General features: G+C 38.7%; 1 protein-coding gene across 1 annotated transcript; it reads left to right on the top strand.

Moving 5' to 3' along the window:
- Positions 1-14,362: 14,362 nt before the first annotated feature.
- On the top strand, positions 14,363-14,961 carry LOC149548472 (uncharacterized). The gene is made up of 2 exons (XM_089794863.1): positions 14,363-14,452; positions 14,598-14,961. Exons 1-2 carry the CDS (start codon positions 14,385-14,387, stop codon positions 14,935-14,937), a joined length of 408 nt encoding a protein of 135 aa, XP_089650989.1. The 5' UTR covers positions 14,363-14,384; the 3' UTR covers positions 14,938-14,961.
- Positions 14,962-20,795: the final 5,834 nt, after the last annotated feature.

Raw genomic sequence — 20,795 nt, forward strand, 5'->3', positions numbered from 1 at the left:
GCGTCTCTCACATGCATGATAAGTAGATAAATACTAAGCTACAAAAAATTGTCCTCGTCGTGCTTTCTAATTCTTTAATATTTATCTTGCAGATGCTTGGTGGCAAAATTCTAGTGGCAATGTCCCAAATCTACAAAAGCTTGCTCTTTGCATCTTATGTCAGCTTTGTAGCTCATCCAGTTGTGAGCATAACTAGAGCTTGTTCAAATCTATTCACACAAAGAAGAGGAACAAGTTGGCACAAAAACGCCTAAATGACCTTGTCTTTGTGCATTATAACCTCAAGTTGTGCATAAGAAAGGTAATGTCAGCAGCCACTGAGCCACTTGATTTGGATGACATAGATCCTTTTGGCGATTGGACAGCATAGGAGCAGCCTTCACTGTTCCCTGAGGATGACATATATGAGTTTGAAAGGGAGGCTATGGAGGAAGGTGGTTTTGCAATGGGACTAGATGACATTTAGGAGGAAAGCAGTGACAATGACGATAGTGACAGTGAGCGCAGTGATAGTGAGGATGAGGAGTCGTTGCTAGGGCCAACACCAACACCACCACAGATGACTACTACGGCTAGAGCTGCTAGACCTCCTCCCTCTCCCATAGTTTTTACTAGAACTACTAGGAAGGGGAAGAGGAAGATGTAGACTAGTTTCATATTAAACTTGACATTTGTATTTGCTTATATTCTGACAAAAACAATTCGATATTTGTAGCTTACTTCAAAGTTCAAAGTCTCTAACTACATCACCATTCCACATGAGGATGCGATTTTGTAACTTATTGCATTTATATATATCTAGATCAGCTTATTTGGTTTGTTTACTCATTTACTGATTCAATACATGCATCTACTTATTGAATTTTGTGAAAAAAATGCATTTTTAATTAAATTAAAGTCATTTTTTAAATTCTCGATATTTTCCCGAGAAGTTGCCAATTTCTCACCGATATTTGCTGAGAAATTAATTTTTGGCCTCACAAAGAAGTGGCAGAGAACGAGAATTTAAACTATGGTTAGGACCATTTGTCATTTTTGAAAAGGCTGGAAAAAACTCATATTTTTTGTAGGACACGGACGGATGCATGCAGGATTACCCAGTCCACGAACAATACTTGAAGCCATTTTTTCAATAAAGATATTTGGGGAGTTCTCTTTTATTTCTCTATTTTCTTTTCCGTACTTATTTTAAATTTCTATTGGTATTATTGTATGGACTAATTATTGCTTTTGTTTTGGACAGGTCTCCTTCACCCAGAGATAGCTGAGATTCTCACTATGCCTGCAAGGGGCATACGTCCCCAGCAAGAGCCATTGATGGAGCCCTAAAAGTTTGAGTTATGGGCCTCCATTGCATTTGTTAGATCATGTTGATTTTAACAGCAGGGGTCTTATTTCTTCTGTGGACCATCATTATAATTTAGGTAACCAACCAAATATAATAGCTATTGCCTAGTATGGGCTAAAGGCAATTGAAGCAAGAACTGGAAGAAGAGTTGCCAATATTAGAGACGGTAAAATTTGGTATCTAGTGGGGGGATCTTTTCGATTTATTAAGCAAATATAATCAGATCTGGGTATGAAAGAAGTGATATTTTAGACAAGGCTTAATGAGACAGATGAGTTCCTTGTCCAGCTTGAAATGTATTAGGAGACTTAAGCTGAGAATGAATCAGTTCATGAGGTTGTTATATTTTGCGATCTGCTCATGGGCTTTTGAAACAAAAGTAACTAAAGTATTTGTTTTCATTATCAGCCTGTACCTTTCTTGTCAAAATTTGTATGGTATAAGGATCAAATATATCTGTTGCAATGGTTTTTCATTTAAGCTATTCAAAGAGCAGTAAAAGAATGCAAAGGAAGCATTTCTGTTGTTTATCTTTGAGGTATGTACAAAATAGATATATGACAAGATGAAAAGCTGCCAAGCAAGTGCACTCAGCAGATAGAAGGACTTCTGAAACCTTTATCAGTATTATCCTTCTATATAGATATGAAAACACGAATTGCATGAATTGTTAAACATGAATTACCTCACAGAAAGGTTAGCAGAGATTTGTATCCGTGCTTACTCAGTTCAGAATTCAAGCAGCATATTGGTGGTTTGGATTTGTTCCAACATGACGTATACTCTCATATCGAGGAGATATAGAAATATCAAATATTCTCCAAAAACAAATGCTTTTGATTCTAGAAGAACAGTTTGTCCAGACTGTGGTATCAGAATATCAAAATTAAGGTTTTGAACAAATGAAAGAAACTACTTTACCAGTCTATATTCAGGTCCATGCTGAAGATAATGTTTTCCCTGCCGTTTTTGATAAATTTAACCGTGGAAATACATATTCTGTTAGAAAGAAAGAATCTAGATGTTTCAGCATCCTGTATAATTTGAAGAAAAGAGTGAACATATATATCAGTCACTGACAGAGGGAACCATCGGATGGAAATCAAACCTTCTAATGATGAAGAGGGAAAAAAATTTCCTGAATATGCTTAACATACAAACAAGTGGAATAATGATAATTATCGAGGATGATCGTCTACAAAGCATTATTGGATGTTGAAACTTAAAGGCAGGTTGGATATATTCATACTGGTCATGAGTGCTTGGACTGACCTTTGCATCAAAATAAAGGATGTTTTACGATATGGCCTCGCAGAATATACCCTATGTTCTGTAGATTGTATCAATGTCAAAGCCTGCACCCATTGTTTTTCATCCACAGGCAATGATTTCTAAAATTTGCTGCAGGTTGCTATACATAAGGAATTAATGTCTTTTATAGATTTTGTGAAAAATGTAACGTGGAACGATATATGTGCCTGGAAGTCATTCCCATAAAACATTATTGAACAGGAACTCTTATCTGAACAAAAGCGGAGCATTCCATATGTATAGTTGGCACCTTGATATATGTGTGGGAAGCAAATATCTCATGGTCAAATTGAATACTCATAGCACCGGAGAGCATGAATTCTCCACCAATCGATGGCATACGAGGATTATTTTTTATCATGCGCATAATATAGCCGCTTGAGCAAGGAGATTATATTTCTAATAATAATTATTATTTGGTAATTTAAATCTAATGATTTCTTATTTTGTGCAGGTTTACAAGATGTGCGATGGTGGAAAGAATAGATTATGTGCGATTCGGGTGCCAAATCATTAAAGTCATATTCAGAGTCTGGATGTTTACCACATAGGTTAATTAGGAAACGCACACAGATAATGGACATGAACACGAACAGCAAAACTCTTATTATTATTCGCATATGCCAAGATATTATATTAGGTTCTGATATCCTGATTACAATGCTTCCGAAGGGGTTATAAATACTTTCCGAGGAACCTTCCTGAAGGTATCCGTCGGCCAGATACATTATGTCTGCTACATAACAAAAACCTTTCCGAAGGGACCCATCGCATAGGTTAATTAGGAAACGCACACAGATAATGGACACGAACACAAACAGCAGAACTCTTATTATTATTCGCATATGCCAAGATATTACATTAGGTTCTGATATCCTGATTACAATGCTTCCGAAGGGGTTATAAATACTTTCCGAGGAACCTTCCCGAAGGTATCCGTCGGCCAGATACATTATGTCTGCTACATAACAAAAACCTTTCCGAAGGGACCCATCGGCTGATACACAATTTCCTTCCCGAAGGGACCCGTCGGTTGATACATAATTTCCTTCCCGAAGGGACCCGTCGGCTGATACACAATTTCTACCGACGACATCATCCTCCCCAAAAAAGAAAAGTCATCTCCTAACGACTATTACAAAATCTCTGAGACAAATCAACAACCAAAATACATTGACTGACTAACTAGTCTTCAACATTGTCGCCTTAGCCAATCTGACATTTGACCCTGATAGCCACCTGTGCCGCTTTCTGCCTTCCAATTCCGAGTACACTGAACCAAGTGTCGCTGCACTGCCTCCAACTCGATGATCAGCTCCTCCCGAGCTCTCTACACATCCACCAAGACAGCCTCATGGCCAACACCTACTCTCAGTGCCTCTGGTACACAGACACTCCATGCCTGCAGCAGATCCAAGTCTTCTCGACTAGTCAGACTCCCACGACTGATATCCGCAACGACTGGGAGTCCAGGGGGCAACGCCCTGGGTGCGCTCCCTGTTGCAGTACAGGGCGAGGTCAAGGGGCAGTGCCCCTCGCCGCCAAGACCAAATTAGCACTTCGCAACCCACACAGAAATGCACGGAACACGCCATTTCTGTCATTATCTGCCGATTTTGCACTCTTTCTGGCAACCACGAATGCGTCCCCTTCCCTTTGGCATCATCTGTCACTCATTCTGAACAACTTAATTCTGTCGTCGTTTTTTTTTTTTTTAAGAAAACCTCCTGTCACCCTTCTGTGATGAAATCCGTACGGCTTCAATCTTGACACTGTCTGCTGATTGCATATGGATGCCTCCTTCCTGGAGCTGCCACGCACACGGGTTTTGATGAAAGAATTCTGAAGGCGTCTTCACTATTTCAATTTTCTAGAAAAGCCGTACTGCAATATCCCACCAAGTCTTGAAAATCCATACAATAGAAATTAACAAATTTTGGCTCCAAATTCCGTACGTTAACCTTCTGAGGTTATCAAAATCCGTACGGTGGTATCAAGAAAAAGCCGTACCACAGCAAATCCGTACAGTGCAAGAAAAAGCTGTACCATAGCAAAACCGTACACCAACTTTCAAGATGGAAACTGTACATTGTCTTAAAACCGTACTTCAAATTTGAAACCCGTACATTGTCTTTAAAAACCGTACTACAAATATGAAATCTGTACATTGTCTTTGAAAACCGTACTACAAACATGAAATCCGTACATTGTCTTTAAAAACCATACTACAAATACGAAATCCGTACATTGTCTTTGAAAACCGTACTACAAACATGAAATCCGTACATTGTCTTTAAAAACCGTACTACAAATATGAAATCCGTACATTGTCTTTGAAAACCGTACTACAAACATGAAATCCATACATTGTCTTTAAAAACCGTACTACAAATATGAAATCCATACATTGTCTTTAAAAACCATACTACAATTATTAAATTGTCTGGAAAATCGTACTAAAACCGTACACTATCCTTCAGATCTGGAAAACCGTACATTACTTCCTTTTCCCTTCAGATGAGAAACCTGTACAGTGTTGTCCCCTTCAATTATGAAACCGTACAATACTTTCCAGTTCAAATATGAAACTGTACGGTACTTTTCAATCTTTTTTTTTTTTTTTTTTTTTAAAGAAAGAATAGCAAAGTCAGTTTACCCTTTGACCGTCGTCACCGTCGGTCTGCAATGACGAAGGGGTCTCCCAAAGGCCATTTTGTGATGCAGAAGTCTTCCGGTCGTGGTATATCTTCAGCTTCGAGCCATTCACCGCCTGAGGCACTTCCTGTCCATTCAAAGTCCATAATTTTATTGCTCCATTGTCCCCTACTTCCCGGATCTGATACGGCCCGACCCACTTAACTTTGAACTTGCCTGGTTTGATCTCATTCCACTGTCCGAGTTGAAACCTGCTACGCCTGTTCTTTGTCATCCCCATATCGCCCAGTTTGTTCCCGAAGTTCACTACCATGGACTCCGTCAGTTGCCCCTTTTGTCCATCTATAACACATTCACTCTGTACTGCTACAACTTTTATTGAACCCTTCCTCTTTGTTGCCTGTGCAAACTGTATCATGTGCCTTCCTTACTGCCGGTACGTTTCTGCTATATCTATGGTTCGACGTAATACTTTCTTCCTGCGCAGTCGTACAGTAGAATCTTTCCTTCTTTTGAGTTCGTACTGTATGTTCTGTCCTTCAACTTCAGTCATACCCGCGTTTCCTTCTTCAGCTTCTCTATATTGCTTCGAACATTCATTCCCTCCTTCGGCTTCTCCATGTTCCTTCAGACATTCATTTCCTCCATTGGCTTCTCTGTGTTCCTTCGGACATTCATTTCCTCCTTCGGCTTCTCGATGTTCCTTCGAACATTCATTTCCTTCTTCTTTCTTACCTTCGTCGATCCTTAGCATATTACAACTTGGAAAGAGCTCGTAATCCTCTATCTGCCAGTAGTAAAGACCATTTACTGAATCCAGATCGTCATCTCCTTCCAATCGTAGGACTCCCTCCTGATCAGGTTCCATACTCTGCCTCCTCTCATCGTCTTCTCCTTCAGAATCCGACGATAGAGCTTCTTCTCCAACCATCTGAGTGTGTAGATCGATGACATGCTTGCGGCCTTTGCTTTCAACTGATAAAGTATTTTTCTTCCAATCGTGTTTTGCCTTGGCTTGTATCAACCACCCCCGGCCCAGAATGGCATCATATCCTCTCCGCTTCAGTGGGATCACGACAAAGTCCAACAAGAATGGTTGTGTTCCAATCATCACTGGTTGTGCTGTCAAGACTCCCAATGGCTTGATTCCATGTTGATCGGCCGTTAGCAGCTGGAATGTAGGCGGCCATAATGTCGACTGTCCCAACTTTTTCCAAGTGTCTTCAGGCAACACATTGACACCAGACCCTCCGTCCACAATTGTTTCCGTCAATACAGTCCCGAGAATGCCCATTTCAACAACCGCCGGATAGCGTCCGGATGAAAGAGCTAACAGCATCGGATCTTTTGCACTTGCGCCACTTTCCTTCTCTTTTTTGTCCGTTGCACTTGCTCCACTTTCCTGCTTCCTTCCATGTTCTCCTAGTAGTTGGGCAATGGGAATGATGTTTGTGAGTGCCGATCGAAGCTGAGGCATAGTGAGCAACAGATCACTTATCCTGACGGGTATCTCGGCTTGCAAAAATTTTCGTACAATGTTCTGTTCTGCGCAGTTCCATACAGAAGTACTCAACATGTCCTTCAGGTGTGTCGTTTCTGCCTGTGTTGCTTTCTGGATCTCTACCCGTGCTTCCTCCAGACTCTTCTTTTCTTCCACCGAGTCGGGGTACACTTTCGCTTGTTGCCGTGTGATGGCCAAAACCTCTTCTTCGTTCGTCCCGACGGTGATCAAGTTTACTCCCGACTTCGGACACGTAGCATCTTCATGATCACCAGGTCCACACCATCTGCATAACAACTTCGGTGTGTTCGCCGTTGTACACTCTCGGGCGAAGTGACCCCACAGATTGCATGCGCGGCATTGAATAATCAGTCGACCATTCGCATCATACTGAATTCGACTCCTTTCACCTGTATTGTTGTTGCTGCTATTGTTGTTATTTTGACCGAGCCGGTTGTTTCTGTATCTGCCCGATGTGGCACCTTCCGTACTGGTGTTCCCGTTCGCTCCTAACGGGGATGCCTCCTATGTGAGGAACACTTGCTACGGTGTTCTTGTTTTCAAATTGAAAGGGCATTCCTTTATCGAGTGTCCCAGAATCTGGCAAATCTCACAAAATTGATCTTTCAGGCAGGATCCCTTCATATGGCCTTCTTTCTTGCACTCCGTGCACCATAGGTCGTTGCCCTTAGTCTCCTTGTTCATGTTTTTGAATTCTTTCATCATCCGAATCATGTCCTTCTGGAGAGCACGGACCTTCTTGTTGCTTCCCTCGTCATTGTCGCTGCTATCTTCTCCTGAAGGGTCATCGTCATCTGAATCCGATGAGCTGGTCTTCTTCTTCTTCTTTGTCTTCCGGTCACTTTCGAGGTTCATTGCCCGATTGTACGCTTCAATGTATGTCAATGGTGGCACGATCTTCATCTTTTTCCGCAGCTTCGGGTGAAGGCCTTCAATGAACCATCATTTCTGGAGTCCATCTGCCGGCTTATTCTCCATTTTACTGATTAAGTCCTTCAATCTCCTGGCGAAGACCCGTACTGTTTCATTCTTCTTTTGCTTGGTATTGAATATCTCTGCTACAATTTCATTATCATCACGCAAAAGTTGAAATTCTGCAATGAACTCCTTAATGTTATCCCAACTATTTAATTTTTGTGGATCAGCATCAGTAAACCAATCAATCGCAACACCCCGTAGGGTAGCGGGAAATTGTCGGATCCATTCGTTTGTATCTGTTATGCCATTTGCCCTCCAGATCGTTTCACATGTTTTACAATGTCGAATGGGATCAACTGCTTCATCACCATCAAATTTAGGCAACTTTTCCTTTGGACCTGCCATTATCACTGGATGGTGAGGGTTTTGTTGTGTACCTGCGCTGTTTTGCACTCCCACGCTATTTTGAGCACCCGCATTGTTCTGAGCTCTCGCGCTGTTCTGCACACCCGCGCTGTTTTCTACACCCGCGTTGTTTTTGACTTCCGCGCTGTTTTCAACACCCACGCTATTTTCGGCTTCTGTGATGTTTTCAACACCCGCGTTGTTTTCGACTTCCGCGCTGTTTGGTGAAGAAGAGGGTTCGTCAACCGAAGCTGTTCGTTCCGAAAGTATATCTCGGATGACGAGGTCACTCCACGCTTGTGCTCCTTCGGCACTTCGAGCCGTGCGAGTCGATCTCCTTCTGTCAGGATTCTCTTCCCGTGGCATATGCAAGTTCAAAAACTCCTCCCTCACTTCTTCCACCAAAACGAGCCGCTATCGAGTCTCCTTCAACAATCCTTCCGCACTCTTGTTTCCGTCGGCAATCTTCTGAAATCTCCTTCGACGCTCTGTCTACTGAGCCAAAATTAAATTTTCCTGTGCAATGCATATGTCATCCTTTTCCTTCAGCTTATTCTTATCTTTGTTCAACTCATTCGGCATTTAATTCATATCCACTTGCCTGCGTACCAGGTCCATCGGGCAACGGCGCCAAATGTTTACCGCATAGGTTAATTAGGAAACGCACACAAATAATGGACACGAACACGAATAGCAGAACTCTTATTATTATTCGCATATGCCAAGATATTACATTAGGTTCTGATATCCTGATTACAATGCTTCCGAAGGGGTTATAAATACTTTCCAAGGAACCTTCCCGAAGGTATCCATCGGCCAAATACATTATGTCTGCTACATAACAAAAACCTTTCCGAAGGGACCCATCGGCTGATACACAATTTCCTTCCCGAAGGGACCCGTCGGCTAATACACAATTTCTACCGACGACACTGGAGTCACAAAATGCTTGGGGCGAGAATTATGTTATTTGGAGATATACACAGTGAAAACACATGGAAAATCCAAGACCTGTGCGAATATATATCGTAACAAAGCTCCTGTATAAGATAATGCACACAGAAGCAAGGATTCAAAGCTTCTAATCTGATACCTTATGAGAACATTTGCATTCCTACATCTAGTATTGTGTCAAGGAATAGCATCACATGTTCAAATCCTAAGCCTTTCACGATTAGTTATCAATGGTACCAGATATAAAGAAGCATTAGTTTTTATTTGGACAAATTTCAGCATCTTAATTAAATATTGTAATTGATCAGCTACGGTGATTAGGTGCTCTGAAGGGATGAGTTGTTTAACAAGCACCTCTTCATCATTTATAAATATCAATATGAGATGGAAAATCAAAGAAAATAACAATTCATATATACTTTCAAAATTTTGGCATACTATATAAGAACTCTCAACATATTAATTTTTCATTGGCAAAAAACTGGATTCTTGAACCAAGCTAGTGGATCTTGGAATGTTGAGCAAAAGTTTAATGCTGTTTGGGATTGAAATGCAACAAATAGAGCATCACCACTAAGTGTCTTCAATGCAATTTTATCTCTGGCATAATCAGTAAGAGTTTTTATTTTATTTAAAGCATTGGAATCAGAATATTATATAGTTCATCCTTCACGATCAGGTTTTATTTTCTGTAAATATTTTTTTATTAGGATAAGTGGATTGAATCAATTATAGCTTTTCAAAGCTTGATAATCACAGATATTGTGAAATACCAAATTGTTTCTGTATTTGTGTCTATTTTGTCTCTATGTGAGTTAAAAGCAATTTAGACTAGTTTGAATATGCATAAGTACAATTGATTCATCGCATCTTGGTAATTAAATTGTTTATAGTATAAATATATAGGATATCATAAAGTTGTATGTTAAAACTTGTAATATTGACTCTGTCGCCTTCCTTAAATTCTAGCACTGGTCATTAATTTGCTTATAGTTCCAAATCCTTATGCTGGCAACCATTCTATGTCTTTCCTTTAAAAGTTGATATATCCACTCATATTTACAATTAATAATATCTTTTTATTTCAAATACTTTTACTAGTTATATAATCATTTGTTTCATTTTCAATTTAGAATTTCATTTTCAATTTAGAATTTACAAGTTCTAAGTATTCATATTCTGAAGTTATCATTAAATGTTGTACTTATTTGAGGAAGTCAAAAGTTTTCTTAAATCCTTGCCACTTGGGAAACTTTTCTTGCATTCGCATTCTAACCAATCTGCTATGAGTATCTTGAACTCAAGCAATTCAGTCAGGATCTGGTACACCCTCCTTGGCTTTGTCGAGCCAGAAGCGTAGGGGATTTGGATTATATCTATCAATCCCATCACATTGGCCATAACCAGTTGGATATCCCAGCATCGAGTTGGAAAGACTCGTAGGATTCCAATCTGCAGTTTTGGGAACCAACATGGTGAACTTTCATGCATAATGCAAAAGGAGTTTCTTGACGATGATTGCAAGAAATTTCAAATGTCCTCACAAAGGAAGGAAATCAAGTGGGCAAGATCAATGATGAACTTCAAGCTATTACAAATGAATCCAAATATGAAAAACAGCTTGACAAGCATTACAAGGCATCATCACCACCATATGCTTTGTGGGGGGCGCTTAAAGATCTCATAGAAGATATACAAATGGAATCATTACTAAAGGCATTTCAGGACCTAAAAGTGGGTGCAAGCGGGCATGATTCACCATCAGCTTCAACGTCCAATGACATTCAAGATAATATTTGATTATACTCCTATCAATTTTGAAGATGTTATGTTTGATGGAATTCCACACGGAGAATTGCTAGATTTGCCTAAAGAGAAAACAAATGGCACTTTCGTGTTAGATAATGAGGCTTCAAATGTATTTGATGAGACTATGAAAGGTATGTTAAGTGATGACCAAGTCACTCACATAGAATATGAGAATGAAAAGGAGTCTGGGTTGGTGCTACGATTTGATATTGCATTTGAACAACTTGAGGGGATATTTGAGGATTAAACAATCCTTGATTTTTGAGGATGTGCTTGAGACGATTCAAAAGGATGCATGGTTCATGTTACACATGGATAGGCACCCAAAAGCAATATTACATGGACTTACTTCTCGACTGATCTTGCCTTGATCACTCACGAAGTTGATGCCAATATTAGTGGGATGATCCATCCTCAACTTCGAACTCCTAAAGCTATGGATCATTCAATGAGGATTTGAACAAGGATCTTCATTCGAACCATACCGGGTTGTTTCATTCCCTTAATCTTGAAAGTTATTATTTTGATTACAGGGATCTAGGAAAGACAACTTGCATTTGGCTTAATCACATTCCTAATGAATTGCCTCAACTATTAATTTTATTTCCTGAGTTTGAAAATGTGATGGTAAAGTTTTTTTGCAGTACAAGGATGAATTTGCAAAACTGAGAACCATACCCAAGCCTTGTTGCTCTTGAATATTTTGAGAGACTGCGTTAGGTCGAGTATGTATATAGCTCTTCTCAGTGTTGTCAACTTAGGCTCTTGTACATAGTTAGAGTAGGTTTCTCTTGAACCACTTGGTTCAAGAAGAGTTAGAGTAGCTTTCCATTTTGTCAATTTGCCCGGTTGCCTTAGGAGCCTGGAAATTAATTTTCCTTAAGTCGATTAACTTAAGAGTTATTTGAGAGGCTCGGTTAGTTGTTTATTTATTTTTTGAAGTTAGTTTGTAGGTTTGTCTCGAGTCATTTGACCCAACTAGTTTAGTTGTTTAGTTGCCTAGTTTTCTTTAGTTTAGGTATTTGTTGGGGTACATTTAGTTAGAGGGATCTCAATTTGTAAGGAGCGTGAAGTATCATACAACACACTGGTATTTTCCCAGTAGATTTGTTTGGTTTATTTCTAGGATATCGATCTATGAGGTTCTCATGAATCAAAGAATGCCCCTAATAACCTTATCATGCAAAAAGGATTTGTCCTTAAATTGGATGGGATCGTAATTGTCTTTTTTAACACCTAAGTCTTTCGATTACAATACTTTACTCGCACTTACTTGCTCTAAGTTATTTGAAAGTTCTAAAGGTGAAGTTGGAATTAGTGAAAATTATACGCCTACTTCAAGCCACTGTGATTTTGCCAAAACTCCACAAGCTTCACTGCGTGTAAGCCAAAAAATGATTGAAAAGAAAAGGCAATATTGAAAGAAAAGAAAGAAAGCAAAGAAACATAGGAAAAGTAAAGAAGACTAAGGCAATTTGGCTCTGGGTGTCTCTACTAGTGATTCTCAATAAAAAATCACTAAAAGTAGAGCAATGTTTGTGGTGGACCACAAGGATAACCTTGTTAAGGCCATGGATGCCTAATGGGCAATGAGCCTCTATCCAAAATGCTTTTGGAGTATGGATATAAAAATAGCTAGGTTCAATGGATATAAGAATCTTTCCATGTTCTTGTCAACTAGGGAATGAATACACTTCCACACACGTGAGTAATTGAGGATGATGGTTCTTAGCTCAATTGTGGTTGCTTCTATTTTGAGTGCATTTCCTAGTCATTTGATAGTTGAATAAGGAAATGATCAAAGGTTCTTGGTTCCAAGCAAGTTTTATCCTTGAAATGTTCAAAAACATTTCTTTAGGTACATTCTAGACATTGTGAGGTTTTCACACCATCTCCCTAATGCAAATGGTGACCCCTCATTTTTGCTTTAGTAGTAGGAGTAATTGTCTTAAGCTTAGTTACGGATCCAAATGCAAATGCAGGAAGTAGGATTTTTTGGGGGCTGGGATGCAGTTGCGTATGGACGTATCTATATATGTATATATGTATGTATGTACAGTTATATTGTGTATATATAAAGAAATGAAAGAAATGTAGAAAATTAAAAAAATTGATAGCTTGTAGCATAGATGGAAAACTCGCCGAGTACTCGGCGAGTTTTTAAAACTCATCGAGTTTCCTAGCTCGGCGAGTTTTTAACCAGTTAACTCGCCGATTTAAAAACTTGGCAATCTGGTAAAAAATCGCCGAGTAATCGGCGAGTAGTCGGCAAAAACTCGGCGAGTTTTTAAGAAAAACTCGCGATTTACTGGTGAACGCGGCCTGTGACAAATTTAAGCGGCAGTGAGTGTGTTTTTTCTCATTCTTTCTTGTATTTGCATTGTTTAGAACCTTGAGGAGTGAAGAGAAGAAGGTTTGGAGGCATTCTTGGCTGATTGCAAGTGATTCAAGGCGGATTTGAGTGGATTGTAGAGGATTCTAACCGATTTTAGAAGACAAATTTCTTTCCAGGTATGTTCATCTTATCATAGTTTGAAAACTTTTTTATAGTTTTATAACAAATGTTCTTTTGTTTTTGTTGTTTTTTGTAAATGTTTTCAAATCATTTAAAATCATTTTGAATCATTTGAAACCCTAGCTTCTAAGGATATGGTTGAAGTTTGTTGTTTGCTAAGGATATGGTTCAAGTTTGAAGTTTGAATCATTTGAAACCCTAGCTTCTAAGTTCTAACTTTGTTTATTCATTTCTCTATGTATTTATGTGTAGGGCAGCGGTGAACCATTAAAAAAATGACAAACCCACAAGAAGAGTGGCCACAAACACCATGCCCATCTGGGTATATAAGCACTCGGCCTAAAAATGCAAGAGATAAAGCATGGCAGTATGCCTATGAAGCTCCAAGTCCAAATGATATTGGGAAGGTGATATACATTCCCTGTGAGAGAATTATTTCTGGAGGCATAAACCGCCTCAAATACCACCTTGCAGGCATAAAGAAACATGACTCAAATCCTTGTCTCAAGGTAACTGATGAAGAAAAAAGATTCATCCATGCCCTACTTGCAGCTGCTGAAGAGAAAAAATTGAATAGGGAGAGGGCAAAAATAGCTATGAGGGCAGCCATAGCTGAATCTGAAGGAGCTCCTTTTGATATGCAAGAGGAAGAAGAAGCACTTGAGAACATACCAGGATCTCTTCGTGGCCCACGGATCTGCAAACAAAATTTCTCTTTTACTGGTTCCACTTCTTCTACATCTCCTACTTCTTCATCATCACCATCCAGATCCCCATCAGGGATAGGTGGTTATTTTGTGCCCAAGAACACACCTGGAGCACAGCCATCATTAGAGGGCACTGCATGGTTTAAGGAGGTGCATGAGCAAACTGATATTGCAGCAGCTGATTTTTGGTTTTTCAAAAATATCTCAATGAATGCCGCTGATAGTCCCTATTGGGTCAATATGGTGAATGCAATGACAATATCAGGCAAAGGGTACAAGCCGCCTAATCGCAAGGATATGAGTGGAAGGTTAGTATTTTACTATTTAGTAATTGTAAATAATTGAGATTCACTTTAGTTCATTGTTATATTTTAAATCTTAATTGTTATAACTTATTTCCTAATTTTTTACTAACACTTACACTTTATTTAATATTACACTTAAATTTTGTAGGTTGCTTGACAAAGCGGTTGGTAGGGCAAGATTGTTGATAGAAGACCAAAAGAAAGAGTGGAAGAAGTATGGCTGCACCATTTTATCTGATGGGTGGACAGATGGAAGAAGTAGAACCATTATTAACGTCTTGATTGCTTGCAAAGATGATGTGGTGTTTTGGAAATCTGTCGATGCCTCCAACAAAGTGAAAAATGCAGCCACATTGGCTTTAATGTTGGAGAATGTTGTCATGGAGGTGGGAATAGAGAATGTGGTGCAAATAATCACAGATAATGCAGCAGCATATGTGGCAGCAGGTAGATTTAATTTTTTATATTTGAATCAATATGAATCATGAATGTAATGCTATGGTATTATTCAATTTAGATTTGATGTAATTTGCAAATACAAAATATGGAAAGTTTGTTACTGATTATTGATTTTTTGCTAATCTTTTAGGTAGAATCCTCCAAGAGAGGCATCCCACACTTTTTTGGTCACCTTGTGGAGCACATGTCCTTGACCTTCTTTTGGAGGACATAGGAAAACTTGATTGGGTGAGTCCAGTTGTGGAAGATGTTAGGTGAGTCACGAAATATATCTATATTCACCCATGGGTTCTCAGTTTGATGAGAAAAGCCACTAAAGGCAAAGATTTGATGAGACCTACTATGACAAGGTTTGCAATGGTCTTCTTGACGTTGCAAAGTATTCTTGACCACATATTGGCTTTGAAGCAAATGTTTGTGTGTGCTGATTGGGTTGCTTCACCTTACTCAAAGAAGCCCAAAGGAGAAGCTGTGGCACGAATAGTCTTTGATGATAGCTTTTTTGCAAAGACTAAGGAGATTGTGGAGGTAACTTCATTATATTTTTAGTTTATTCAAGCTTCATTATCAATTCATAACTTACTATGTTATTAACTAATTTGTATTTTTCAAATTTCAAATGTAGATGTCTCTACCCTTGGTTCTAGTCTTGCGCACATGTGATGGGCAGCAATCCCCAATGGGAGCTCTTTATGAGGCCATGGATAGGGCGAAAGAGGCTGTTAGAAGTTACTATCATGGGGACAGTCTCAGATTTGACCCCATTTGGGAAATAATTGATAGGAGGTGGAACAATATGCTCCACCAACCTATTCATGCAGCAGGCTACTTCCTCAATCCCAAATTCAGGTACTATGATAATTGATTGTCCTTGAAGTTGGGATTTTAATAAGTCTTTATTTTACTTTACTTTTTAAAGTTGTGTAGTAAGACTTGATATCATTTTCTATTTGTTTTAGGGTTGATGATTCCTACTCAGATCCTAATGGAGAGGTCATGGAAGGTCTCTCTAAATGCATTGAGAGAATGATATCAAGTGAAGAGAAGAGAGACCTTATTGTGACCGAACAACAAATCTATGTGGAATCAAGGGGTCCTTTGTTCTCTTCTATGCTAGCAAAGAGAGCAAGATCTACTCAAGCACCAGGTAAAGCGTCAAACTTTAAAACTTTTGCTAATTGATAAGTTGTGCTTCTGATTTTGTTTTTTATTGCTTTATAACTTTTTTAATTTTGTTTTGCAGATGCTTGGTGGGCAAGTTGGGGTGGCAATACCCCCAATTTAAGGAAATTTGCTCTCAGAGTCCTATCCCAACCTTGTAGCTCATCCCATTGTGAGCGCAATTGGAGCTTATTTGAGTCCATTCATACAAAGAAAAGAAACAGAATGACTCAAAAACGGCTTAATGAACTTGTTTATGTGCACTATAATCTTAAGTTGCGCATAAAAAAGTCACAGCTCTTAGAACTACCTGGTCCGCTTGATCTAGATGAGATAGATCTTTATTCTGATTGGACAGCGCAGGAGCCAAGTCCATTGTTTACACCAGATGAGATCGCTGATTTGGAGAGGCAGGCCATGGAGGGGGAGGCTGACACTGATTTTCAGTTCACTATGGATGACATTGAGGATGAGGACGAGGATGATGATGATTCAGGCGAGGATCAGGCATTACCATTAGGAGGAGATGCATCCTCTTCTAAGACGCCGAGCCAGTTAGTAGGGACGTCGAGCGAAGGGGCACAGCCACAGAGTTCACAGTCACGCAGCTCACGCCCTATCCCAGTGCGGGGCACTTCTTCTAGGACTAGACCCCCTCGCTTTCCTGGTAGTGCAAGTGGAAAGAGGAAGATGTGATTGACATTGTATTGATGTATTTAGACTTTTAGTATTTACTTCTAGTTTGACAGATTGAAACTATTTAGTAATTTACTATTTTGCTTCCTACCATGAGCATTCTGCATGAGAATGCAATTTTGTACGCATTATGCATTTATATATATCTAAACCTTGTTTCTTTCTTTTGTATTGTCTTTAATTAACTTATTAGATGCATCTTCTCATTAAATTTTGCAAAATAAATGTATTTTTAATTAAATTTCAGCGGTTTTTTAGGTTCCCGAGTTTTTCTCGAGTTTTTTTTTTAAATCGCCGAGTTTTTCCTGATTAAACTTTTGGGGGGCTTGGCGAGTTTTTGCATTTGGCGAGTTTTCCAACTATGGCTTGTAGCTTCACCAATACATATTCAAATACTCAATAAGATTATAAAATATGAACCATATCAATGATATGAATATCATATGCATCTAAGTTCATGATTCCAGTCCAAATCAGCAAATCATCACAACTACAAAATTAGAATATAGTTTATCATCCAATATCACAACTACAAAATCAAAATAGAGTTCATCATTCAATGTTTATCAATCTGAATCTATATTATATAGATTCGCAAAAAACTCATCATCTCCATCTCCTCCAACTGCTGCAAGTTCGAGATCACTTGAACCGAAAATGGTTCCACTTGTGCTAGATACACCATGTGTCATGATGTTATCAGCATCACCATTCGTGATTGTGGTAAGATCTTGAATTGTTGCATCCAAGTTTGCACACTCAAGTTCTACATCCCAAAGCTTGGCTGCCCCTTCCTTGTAGTGATCCTCCTTACGTGACAAAAGACGCAAGTTGGTATTTATGAAAACCCAAGCCCTCATCTTTTTTAGAGCCCAACTGGTTACGCTTTACTAAGTGGATCAAGGAGTGTACTCCAATTCCTTTCAACAGCAAAAGGACTTGCAACCTAGACACTATTCACAATTACAAAATTACTTATTAAGCTAAAACATAAAAATGAATACCAATTTAAAGAATTGTAGAATATGTGGTAAAAAAAAGTTAAAAAGAAATAGAACTTACTTGAGAGATTTTGATTGAGAGAGGTTGTAGATGCTTGAACGGTTGACCATAGAGGTATCACCATGTGATAGCTCCCATGTCACATTGGTCATTTATTGCAAGAGGACTAAGTTTGTTTCCTAAAGAAAACAATCCAAATTTAGTCCTAACTTTTCTGTGAGTCTCCTCATCTAGGAAGAGTTTTGCAAAAGCTTTATAGCACCCACTAGCAACTTCTTTAACCACATAAGGTGCTACTCTATTAGGCATACCAAATACTAACACATATGCAAGGAGGTGCAATGGGTTAGTCATCTTTTCCCAATGATGATGAATGATTGCTACAAGTTGATTGTAGAAGGCTTGACATTTTGTGAGGTCAGCCTCATGTGCTTGTATTGAAAGTTTACCTTGTCAACCATTGTGTCCATACCCTCATATACATCCCCCAAACAAAAGGCTTATATGAATCAACAAAGCGGAGCATAGTCATGATAGGGTCTATGAAATCTAATACATGTCACACACGATCCCACCAACTTTCATCCAAGATCAATGACTTGACCTTTTGTGCCCTCTGAATTTGAAGCCTTATATATGCCTCATTGGGTTGAAATAACCATTTGGCTTAATGTCTCTTGCACCTTGACAAGTCATCTCACAACAATACTATGAGATGTGAACTGAGTCTCAACCACCTAAGTAAATCATAACCATATGTCAATAAATATTGAGCATGACATAAAATATATTCAAATAATTTAATTAAATAAATAAAACTTGAAATTTAGTATTTACTAATTACAAATTTATAATTTGAATTTACCTTTGGCAACTCCAAATTGGAGAATGATCTGAATATGGATTGTGACATGTGGTGTTTCGAGTATCTCCTCTCCCTCTTAATAAATTTGCTTCACCCAATCTACTTGGGTGCCAATTTGTTGCATGACCAAGTTTAGGAAGTGTATGGTGCATGTTGTCCGAAAAATATGGTCATACCGGCCCTCAACCAAAGCACTTGCACCCCTGCAATGTTTTGCATTATCAATAATCACTAGAACAATTTTGGAAATGAACTGTGAATCTTTCACTTCCCCTTCACAATCAACATCCTTCAAGAACATTACCCCTTTGGGTGACACTACAATCACACTAATCAATGGTCGGTTTCTCGTATCTTTTCAACCATCTGAAACAATAGAAACACCCAAACTTCTCTGATTTGTTGAAGAGATCTATCTACCCAAACCCTCTCTTTTGTCAACATAGTAGTATGCACCTTTTCATACCCGGGACTTGTGTAATCATCCAATGCTTTAAGTATGGCTGCCACCATTTCCTTCCAATATGTTGATCTCACCAAATTGAAAGGAAGACTATTGGCATAGAAACATCATGCAATGGCTTGATCAAAAAGCTCTCTTGCCTCCATTTTAAATGCTTTGTCCAATGGACCTCTTTTGCGGGAAATAGTTTATACTTCTTCCTCTTCCACTTCCACTATAAGTACTTGTAAAAATGGGTGTTTTGAGGATACAATTGGCTCCTTGGGTAATTGCATTGTTTTCTTTGAGGATGGATGTTAATAAAAACTTTGTTTTGACCTTTTTACCAATTTATCAGCAGCTTCTTGTTCTTTTACAAATGAAGCTATTTGGGCATTAGACAACCCCTTCCCATCCATGCCTTTGCACATTGAAAACCCTTTACCAACAGGGCCCATAAAACGAAGTTTTACCTGAGAGTAAGAACCATTGAATGGTTTGCCTTTGTTACATTGACAATAATTACATTTCGAAGATAGGAACCACCTCCGGAAATTGTGATATTCTTGTGGTATATCTACATAAAGGAGATGACACGTCAGCTTTAAAACTATCAACTACTTAGCCCACTAAACTTTGACTACCAGTGGTGGCCATCTATAAGAAATTAAATAAATTTCAATTTTAAAAAACTATGAAAATCAAGCATATGAGTACGAAAAAATGATATAAAACTACTTAAATAGATTTCTAAACTTCTCTCTTTACTTTATTTTTTCAAACAAAAATTTGAAAAACTTGAAAATATTCTTCACAAACCTGAAAAAATTCATCCAAATCTCAAAAACAATGATGATAGAACACAAGTATGGGATTGAATGCTTATCTTAGTTGCTTAAAATTCCTTTGTGGAAGCTATCCCTTACTCTACGAACGATCCTCTACGAAAATAATCAACTTTCCTTCAAAATGCAAAAATAGAGAGCAAATGAGAGAAGAAAGGAGTTGCAAACAAATGGAGGTAGTAGTGGGCGAATGGCCTCTATTAGGGCCATTGTAGGGTTTGCAAGGAAAAAATAGATTAAAAATTCTACTTCCCCATGTGTGTTTTAAGTGCTTTAAGTGAAAAAAATATTTAAAAACACTTCACGTTTTTTTGGGCGACCATTTAATTGGAAGCCTATAGATGCTCTTGGAAGTGTCTGAAAGCCATTCCCAGCCAGCCAGATGCAACAAGAAGTCGCTTCAAGCCAACTTCCGATTGCCTCCACCCCCACCTTTGCATCCACTTGCTTCAGCCCTTCCAGCTTGCAGGTGATGCATTAGCTTCCAAGGTCTTAAGTGGTCTTATTCGGTAGCATTTTTAAGTCTCCAAGTCGAAAAGATTAGTTTGGGCAATTTTGGTCTATTGGGAAGTCATGTCTGTCTAGAATATGAGCAAATTGGGCTAAGCTAGTCAAGGATATGGAGTTAAGACCAAAAGATTCGTGATGAAATGAGTTAGAACCTTTTGAAAATCCTTGTTCTCGCTTCAATTTAATATTAGAAAGTCGGGAAAGGTTATGGGAGGTAACACTGTTGAAGGCATATTGAATCTTGAAATTTGGTTGTCTGGAATATTTTGAAAACTCCCAAAATCTAGAATCTTTATTAGAACTCCTATGAAGTTTAAACCTATCTCAAACATCCTGACATTATTTATACAAAATATAACTTAAAGT

This window comes from Cupressus sempervirens, chromosome 7, assembly GCF_028749045.1.
Source record: "Cupressus sempervirens isolate cs-2001-9-10 chromosome 7, ASM2874904v1, whole genome shotgun sequence".
NCBI classification, from domain to species: Eukaryota; Viridiplantae; Streptophyta; class Pinopsida; order Cupressales; family Cupressaceae; genus Cupressus; species Cupressus sempervirens.